The sequence below is a fragment of the Chaetura pelagica genome, unplaced genomic scaffold (genome assembly GCF_000747805.2).
Source record: "Chaetura pelagica isolate M959 unplaced genomic scaffold, ChaPel_1.0 scaffold69, whole genome shotgun sequence".
In the NCBI taxonomy this organism is placed as follows: Eukaryota; Metazoa; Chordata; class Aves; order Apodiformes; family Apodidae; genus Chaetura; species Chaetura pelagica.
In genome coordinates, this window is record NW_009970724.1 from 1,725,385 (window position 1) to 1,734,783 (window position 9,399).

Sequence of the window (9,399 nt, forward strand, 5' to 3'; positions counted from 1 at the left end):
GCCTGCCACGTTTCCAGTTGCAGTGCTGAGCACAGGGACTTTCCTGCTGTCCCTCCCAGCTACTGTGAACGTTAGCACCATCCTCCTCCCTGCTCATGGTGTTGGATGTGCTCTGTGCTCCAGCACCACTCACCACCCTTTGTGGTGCAGAGCTTCATGTTAGGCTTGTATTTGTTTGGGACTGTTTGTTTGGGACTATTTGTTTGGGCTCTTTTTACAGCCAGGTTGCTAGGCAGGATAATTTCCAGCTTCATTTTTTGTTTGTTTTAAATGAACAGCTGCTTTTCTCTTTGCCCTCTTCAGGAAATCATCGAATTCCCTATCCTGAAGCTGAATGGTAGGACGATGGAGATTGAATCCACCTTTCACATGTATGTTCAGCCTGTGGTGCATCCCCAGCTTACGCCCTTCTGTACAGAGGTAAAGTGCAAAGGTTCCCTGGTGCTCCAAGAGTCTCCCTGGGAAGCAGGTTTCCATTGCACCAGGGGTTGGGGTTGCCTCTTCACAGTGCAAGGTTGCAAGTTATGCCAGCCTTGACTTAAGGATCAAGGGGAATAATTTTTTGCTATTGTGATATCATGTAAAGACCTCGGTTTGGATTCATAAATAACTCTAGCTATGACCTGCTCAGATCAGTTATATTTACCGCTATCAAACATCTAACTGGGTGACCACAAAATAAAAGCACTCATGTTAGCTGATGCTCAAAAATCCTGTAGCCTCTCTGTAAGCTCTTCATGATTGTGCCATTCTGTTCTTTGGTGGGAAGGTCAAAGAAAGCATGGTTCAGAGGCTCTAAATGACTGTCCCATGGGCCTGCCTCTAGGGATTTGATGAATCCTTCTGAACAGTGGAATAACCCACACTTGTATTTTTAAGACCTTCTTTTTGATGTCATGCTTCTGGGGCACTTGAAATGATTGAAGTGGCCTCTTGTTACTTGGTTACTGTCATTGTTGAGGACAGCTGCTCTCAAGCTGCAGCCACCTTTCCCCAGATACAGACGAGAGGATGAAGGTGGCAAATACAATCTCTAATGGTTCAAAGGAAATGTGGAGGGAAGGGAGCAGGGGTTATTTTGTGGGTTTTTGTTTTTTTCTTTATTCAACACAAAAGTTTAACTGTTTTTGCAAGCATGTTCTTCCTCCCCGCTGTAGCCATCAATGCAAAGTTTCTAAGTTCCTGTTACTTTGAGCTTTATTCTATTTACTCCACTATTTTGATGTTGGCCAATCAATGACTAAAGTACTGACTGTGGGAATCAGGGCATCTGAGGTCTTCATTCTGTCCTGATCTCATCCAGGATCATTGAAACCATGATGTGTTTTCCCCAACCTCTGTAGCTGCAGGTCTGGGTCCATGAAGTATGTATCCTGTGTGTACCAACTTGCTGAAAAAATTACTTCTCTATTTTAGGTGCAGTCCCCTCCAGAACCAACCAGTCCCTTCCATATTTCCACCTTGTAAAAACAAATACTTTTCTTCTTTTTTTTCCCATTCTCTTATACCTAAAAAACAGCTGAAGTTATTTTATTTAAGCTTAAAAAAAAAAAAAAAAAAAAGACTGAGCACAGAAAACATTATTCCCAGCTGAAGGGCTTTCAGAAAGCTATAAATGTGTGAAAACAGCAGAGGGTTATAGTGGAAACAGTTTTGCAACCTTAATACTAAAAAGCTGGGCAACTACTTTGGCTGTCCTTATCCCCATGAGGCTTGCTGGACATATGCTTGTACGAATGTGATAAATCTCACAGCTTGCACCTCATCTTTGCTAAGAGCAATGTCTTCTTCAAGAGTGGAGCCCAACATGTCTGGTTTGTATGTGATCTAAATTCTAGAGAGAAGTCATCTCACTCATTAACTTCCACCAAAATTCCTTTTTCTGAAAATTCCTTTGCTGTGTCCTCCCCCACTGCTGCTACAAGCTACAGCTCAGTTGTTGCTTGAGAGTCCACAGGACTTGTGTGGTGTGGCTGAATGGAGCCTGCAGCCTGAGCATGTTGAGGGCTTCTCTGGATGCTGAGCTTGTGACTGAGCCATTCAGCATATCTAATTTTCCCAACCCATGGTACCAATTTCTATTCCTTCTCTTGCTCTTGGAGGCCTGGAGATGGTGTTTCTGCAGGTTTGTCTCTCCTGTGTGGACTCCTCGCGCAAGTGAGGCCACATGTGTGTGCCAGCTGTGTGTTTGCAGGAGTCCTCAGGACAGCCAGGAGTCCCAGCTGCAGCACTGCAGATTCTCTTGCTGACTTCAGTCTAGTGTCTTGTGTCTGTGGGTGGATAAAAATGTGCAGTTGTGAGGCCAACAGGCAAAATGTTTGCAGAATACCCACCACTGTGTATCAGTGGCACAAAATGGTCTAATTCTCCAGGTTTGGCAAGTTCTTGGTTATTAACAGCCTGGGTTAGGGAGCTGGTTTTAATCCTAGCCTGGAAACCGCCAGCTCCACAGCAATCCCTCATGCACAGCATGGCCCCTATCTCTGCTGGCTTGGTGGTCTCCCTACCTGTTGGAGGGGCTGCCGTGAGGTCCAGGGAGTGGGATCATGTAGTTGGGGTAACAGCTTGTCCCTGGACCCTGTGTCTAGGGCTGCTTTTGAAACCCCACCCTGAGAGCCACAGGTGAGCTGTTTGTGCTGAGAACTTACTAACAGTTGCAAAAAATGTGTTTGTATTTGCGGCTGCTTTTTTGCAGAGGCTGCAGTGGCTGCTTAGAGACCTGTGGGGTTGGTGGCTCAGGGTCAGCACTGTGCCCCTGGTGTGGGTTCCCCTGAGACCTTGGGGACATGGCCAAGGTGTGCTGTGTGTCTTAGCTCCTGTGGAGCTGATACCTGCACACCTCCAGCGTTTGCCATTGACTTTCTGCTGGTTTATGTTTTCTGAAAAATATCCATTTTGCTAAATGCCAGTAAAGGGCTTTGTCTAGGCACCTCTACTTAGAAACGGTGAGATTTATTGGCCTCTTTTGTCTACAAAGAAAGACCAGGCCTGATTATCAGATTGTGCACCAGAGACAAGTGCTTAGGTAATCAGCAGACTGTCTTGGAGTAGAAATACGATGGTTTTCCAGATAAACTCTGTAGGAAAAGCGGTGGTGTTGACATTATAGGAAAGCCTGTCTGCTGTACTGCTGCTTTCCCCTCCACGTACTGCCTTTGCTGGGAAGCAGTACGACTGCCTATTATAGACTGTATGTGGGAGGATTTTTGGGTTTGCTCAACATTACTCCTTGGGTCTAGCGTGCCTCTCACATCTCTCTTCCTTCTTGAAGAGAAGTGTGGTCTTGAAGAAGACCACAGAACACAGGAAAGGTGTTTGCAAGTGGTCACCCTCAAGGCATTCCTTTGCTTAGCTTTTGGTGTGTCTGTGCTTTCTCCTCCAGCTCCCCACACCAGTGACCAGGAGCACATCTGCTGCTGCTGGCTTAATCTGTAGCTGTCATCTGGTCCCCTTCCTCTTCATCTGCTTTTTTAAAACAACAGGTCATGGTGCTTGGTTGTAGTGAGGAGTGTGGTGAATGTCTAGACAGAGAAGATGGAAAGTGCTTGCAGGTGGTTAGAAGCTGTTGTTAAGTATATAAAGCTCATTATGCCCCTTTAGAAGATGCAAGTGGTTTCTTTGATGCCAAGCAAAGTTTATACCAACAGCTTAAGTGAAAGATTCCCTCTACACAGAAGGTGCTTGTACAGGCTTTTTCATGGTGCATAGCTCTCTTTTTATGATTAATTTTTATTGATTTTTCCTGAAGGAGCAGACACTAAAAATACAGAAAGATAAATGCCTTATCGCTTGTTTAGGTTCCTGAATACCATGTGGTTCTTGGGATCACCAGTGAAACTTTACAATTGTGCAGTTTTGTTTTTATGCTTTATCAAGACTGCAAGACCAGATAGTGCTGCAGAGACCCAATGCAGTAGGTTGGGTGTTACAGATGGATGTAACTGATAACAAAGGGTGAGGAAGTAACATTCTGGTCCCTTTTGAGCACTCTCTGACCTGCATTGAAAGGTACCCGTGGAGTAGGTATATCCCTTTATATTAATGTGTGCAATTTCTGCAGCATGATTCTTGCATGCATGTGTTTGGCAGCATGTTCTTGTATGGATAAATTGGTACTTTGGCCTGGCGGTGATGGAGTCTTGGGCAGGATCAGTCAGTGACTCTTTGGTGAGACCCCTGCATCTGCCTTCCTGTTTCTCCATTCTCCTGGTGGGAAATGTCTGGATAAGGCCATTTTTCCCTGTCTTCCCATGACTGTTGGGTGTGTGGCACTGAGCAGATGCAGTGCTGAAGGTGCCCGAAGTGGTAGAAACCATTTATGTCAGTGCTGGCCATGATATCAAAAGGTTGCCTGTCATTCTTAGTAAAGGAAAGACATGGACCTGTTGGAGTGAGTCCACTGGAGGGCCACATAAATGGTCAGCGTGGTGGAACATCTCTCCTGTGAGGAAAAGCTGAGAGACTTGCAGTTGTTCAGCCTTGAGAAGAGAAGGCTCTAGGGAGACCTTATTGTAGCCTTTTAATACTTACAGGGGACTTAGAAGAAGGATGGGGACAGACTTCTTGACAGGCAAGGGATAATGGGTTACAACTAAAAAGTGGTAGATTCAGGCTAAATATAAGGAAGAAATTTTTTACAGCAAGGATGGTGAAACACTGCTACAGGTTGCCCGGAGAGGAGGTGATAGATGCCCCATCCCTGAAAACATTCAAATTCATGTTGGTGCTCTGAGCAACATGATCTGGTTGAAGATGTTCCTGCTCACTGAAGGGTTGTTGGACTAGATGACCTTTAAGGATCCCTTCCAACCCAAACTATGCTATGATCCTTTCTCAGAAGCTCATTTTTCAGATGCTTCTAGAGGTTTGATTTGAGCTGCCTTCTGAGAGGCAGAGCCAGCTCATGTCAGTAGGTGAGCTGTCAGACTCTGCCAGGGTGATGCCTGGAGAGAAATAAGTCAAGAGAAGCAAAAAACAAGCCAGGGAGCTTTAAAAGCTGTTCTAAAGAGTCTTGCATTAATCTTTCCAATCTATTTGCCTTTCAGAGTATGGGAAGTATGTAGAAAGCAGCTGTTACACAATTAACATACAGATTAATATAAAAACAGTTTCTGGAATATAAAAGAGACTGTGTCCCTCCACTTCCTTAAAATTCCATCTCATAATGGCTTGATGAACTTGAGAAACCCACCTAGAGGAACTCTATTCTTAAAATTAAAATACTCTCTCCCTAAAAGGTATATATTACCATTCTATGGAAGTAACTATGAGAAAATAATCTTTCCACTTAGAGCTTATTCAGTGAGTCAGGTATTTGGTATTCATTAAATGCAATTACAGTTTAATTGGAGTTTAATCTCCTTTTTTTTTTTTTTCCTTTCCTCTGAATTCAGTGCTGTAAGCCAAGCAGCCAAAGAGACAGAGGTAGAAACCATTGAGCTTCTTTCAGTTGCCACACATTTAATAAAGTAGAGCCCTGTGGTTTGGACGAGGACTTACATTTCATGAGTAGGTTGAGCTGGACTATGTTGGACGATTTACTCCTGAGTGGTGGGGATCTGTGAGCACCTCTCAACTGGACCCTATGGCTTCTGGAGACTTGGATGTGTGTGCAGGCAGCAGGACATGCTCCTAGGCTGTGTTTGACCTTTATTTTATGAAAACGTGTGAGATGTGTAGCTTCAGGAAAGTGCCATATGAACTGAAATCCTGTAGTGTGCACTTGTTTTAATAATGATTTTTTTAATTACTTGGGTGCATTGATGGCAAGCTACTGACCTCCGATATTCAATATGTTAAAAGACAGTTTTGTCAGTTGGAAGGCAGACAGAAAAATTATCTGTTTTCCATGTGCCTCAAGCTATCCTGGGCAGACACAGGCAGAAGCCCACGAGACAGATTCCTTTATGCATGTGTCTAGCATTAAACAGCCAAGCAGTCTGGGCACAGTCAGTAGGACTGCCTGTTGGCAGAACCTGTTCCTAAGGAACCTGTTGAAAAACAGAGTAAACCAGGGTTCTGGGAGAAAGTGCTTTTCTTCAGATTTCATTCTATTGTTTTAAATACAATTTCATAATGCAAAGGGATGCTGGGATGGACCTTGCTTGTGTGCTGGCTGCCCAGTGCTGTGGTGGGTGACTGGGTCTGTTCTGGGTCTCACAGTTATCTATTCTGTTCATCTAACACTGTGCAATGTTGGTGTCACTGCAATAGCAGGGGAATGGTAGTTGTCACTGCCTGTTTGACAAGGCAGCATCAAAACTGGTGAAATGCCTTTTGAAGAAGGGCAGTGTTTAGGCATTGCACTGGTATGCGAAGCAGAGGGCACCACTGTTCTCCAAGTGGATCCTGCCCTGCTGAGAGCTTGCTGTTTTCTGGTGCGGGTAGGAGGCCCCCTACATCTCTGTTTGGGATAAAGCTATGCCCTTGGCTGTGACTGAGGAGCTGCCAGGGTCACTCTGCTGTGGTTGGCTCCTCCTCAGCCATGTCCAAGTGGGTCACAGGAGCATGTTTGGGTTGCAGTGAGATGGACAGGAGAGGAGACCTCTCTAATGATCTTTTGAGTGCTGCTCTGATGCCTGCATTCTGTTTGTCTCTCATTTCAGCTGACTGGGATTATTCAAGGCATGGTGGATGGACAGCCGAGCCTCCAGCAAGTGCTTGAGGTAAGCAGAGTAACCTTTAGTTCCTGAACTCTGACCTCTGGTCCTGTCGTCCCCTCTTCATCTTTCCCTGCACCCTCCCCTTGCTGAGAATTGAACCGCTTAATTTGACTATGATTACAACTTCATTAGAATAACATTTGCTGTCACATTGGTGACACACTGCTGAGAGTATTGAACCATTGATCTGTCATCTCCAGCTGTTCATGTCAAGGATGCTGACAAGATATCCAAACTCCTGCCAGTAGATAGGAGAAGAGGTGATTCCTGCTTGCACCAGTTCTAAAGCACCAAGACAGTGCTTAAGACCACTGCTTCAGGACTTTCTGCCTTCTTTTTCTTTCTCTTCCCTCACCACTTTATTAAATTAAGTTTTTCTACCTATTTAAATGCTTAATAGTACACATAGTATAGAAAGAAAATGTCTCTAAAATCTAATTTGGAGGACGTGCAAATACAGATATAGCCCTAATAATGCCATCTGCTAGATGTTGAATTCCTACAGCATTTAAGGCTTAATTAGCTTGCAAGTATTTCTTCATCAATAGCTTTTGTTGGTAGTCAAATAGTGAAGGAAACCTCCTCAAGCAGAGCCTGCTTGGGCTGCAGGTTGGTGTTCGATGCATTGTCTCTGTCAGGATTTCCATTGCTGTGTTATCTAATTGTTCCTAATCAGAATAATTGCAACAATTGCTTATCTGAGGAAATAAAATTAAAAGCTTTAAAATCCTCCATGGAGACAGCACTTCACAGGCACTGACATGAAGGAGTTCAGAAGGTGTTAGTGCTGCTGTCCCTTGCTCCAGGGAACCTTGTAGGGCTGGCTGGAAGATCTGGCAGCCCGAGGAAGGCAGGAGTGTGGCAGAGAGGCTGGCTGCTGCTTTTGGGGGAGCTTTAGTCCAGAGAGGTCTTGTACTACAATTGGTCACAGAAGGGCTGTGGCAGTGAGATGAGGCCAAAGATGGTGCTCTTTGAATGTGACACCTTGCATCCATGCAAACCCCCAGCTCTCCTTGGTGCTTTCCAGAGAGCACACAGCAGCAGTGTGTCTGTGAGCATACAGGTGCCTGTGTGGGCTGCTGCAGGAGGGAGAGTCCTCTTGGCCTGGATGGGTGAATGTACATTGCTGCTGGATAATTGCAGAAAATGATTCATTCTGTTTCTACAGAAGCTTCTTAAGAGTGTGGAAACACTTCTGTAGATTTCTTCCATTTGGACTGAAAAGGTGTTCACACAGCAGCACGTTTCTAGTTGAAAATGGGATTTGGGTCAGGCAGCTTCTGGGACATGCAAGTTTATTCAGGAGCAGAAGGTGTCAACTGAGGGAAAAGAGGAGGGATCTCTCTTGCTGCTAGTGAGGCTGCATAATTGCAGCTGACTGCCTGTCACCTGCCACCGGAAGATTTTTGGGCACATCATTTCCTAGTTCTAGCTGGAATAAGTGTCTATGCAAGGGTTTTAGTCTAGGTCAGTTCCTCTTGGTTAATCCCCAAGGTGGATGTGCTGCCTCAAGATTAACATGACAAGTTTCTGAAGTGGATCCAGAACCTCTGTCCCTATGGATAGGAATAGTGGATTCACTTTAAATGCACAGTATGCCCTGAGCAAGCATCTCCTCAGAACTTTAAGAAGAAAAGAGAGATCCCTCAGAAGAGGAAGAGGACACATGGCTTTGCTTGTTACAGCTGCACAGTGCCTGTGTGCCCAGCCCTTCCATTTCTCCCCCTCTCTCAGCTCCCCTTGTGAATCAGAGCATGTGAAGAATGCTGTAGGTGAGGGATGCCATCCCAGGATGCCCGTGTGTTCTCCTTACTGGAGGAACACAAGTTGCACTCGCTATGAGCCTGTTTGGCACAGGGAGAGGAAAAGTGGAGGTGGAATGCCAGGTAGCGGTGCCGTTGTATCGTCCCGTTAATGCTGCACAACTTCCATCCCTCCACAAGCAGAGCTGCTGTGGTGTCTGATAAGATCATCTCTGCTCTGGTTGCTTGATGTCTCCTATCAGAAATCTTCAAAGGTCCAAACGTGCTGTTGTTGAGATGGCAAGCAAAGAAAGAAGAGAGACGGGGAGAGGGTGGATAAGATCACAATTTTCTTCTCTCTTGATTGCAAGCAGCTTATCTGAGTTTAACTGTTGTGGCTTGGCCTGTCTCTGCAAAACTCATCCCCTTTTCTTGCCTTCCTTTCAGAGGGTTGATGAGTGGATGGCGAAGGAAGGCCTCTTAGATCCCAGCGTCAAGTCGATTTTTGTGACCTGTGGAGACTGGGATTTGAAAGTGATGTGAGTATGGAAGGGGAGGGAGATTTTTCTAGGCTTTATTGCTCTGTGCTTGCCTGTAGCATGTATGTCTTTGTCCTTACAGTCCCAAGTCTTTGTTTCTTAGGGAAATAATTGTTTTTCATGCATAATGGGGAGTGGAGGGTTGTGAAGACAACCCACCTGAAGACAGGTGGGTGCTGGGCATAGTGCAGAGTCACTGCTGAAGGTATTCCTTATAGTGAGTGAATCCTTTCAGAATCCAGAGAGGTTTAAACTGGAGCTTTAAACTGGATAAATTGTTTTCCCTCTTATCCAATATTCTTTCCAAAGGGGTGGATATTTTTGAGGCCATACATGTATCTGTTTCTATACAACCAAATCAAGCAATGGTCCTTACCTGACTTCCACATGTGATGCTTTGTTTTTGTCATCTTAGCACAATAACTATATGTGACTCACAAAGTAGTCTTTGGAAAG

General features: G+C 45.0%; 1 protein-coding gene across 1 annotated transcript in view; it reads left to right on the forward strand.

Moving 5' to 3' along the window:
- ERI3 (ERI1 exoribonuclease family member 3) overlaps positions 1-9,399 on the forward strand; it is a 127,319-nt gene that overhangs the window by 14,378 nt on the left and 103,542 nt on the right. The window contains exons 2-4 of the mRNA XM_010006561.1: positions 304-420; positions 6,606-6,665; positions 8,852-8,943. Coding sequence (XP_010004863.1) covers positions 304-420; positions 6,606-6,665; positions 8,852-8,943 — 269 coding nt within the window. The remainder of the gene's footprint in view (positions 1-303; positions 421-6,605; positions 6,666-8,851; positions 8,944-9,399) is intronic.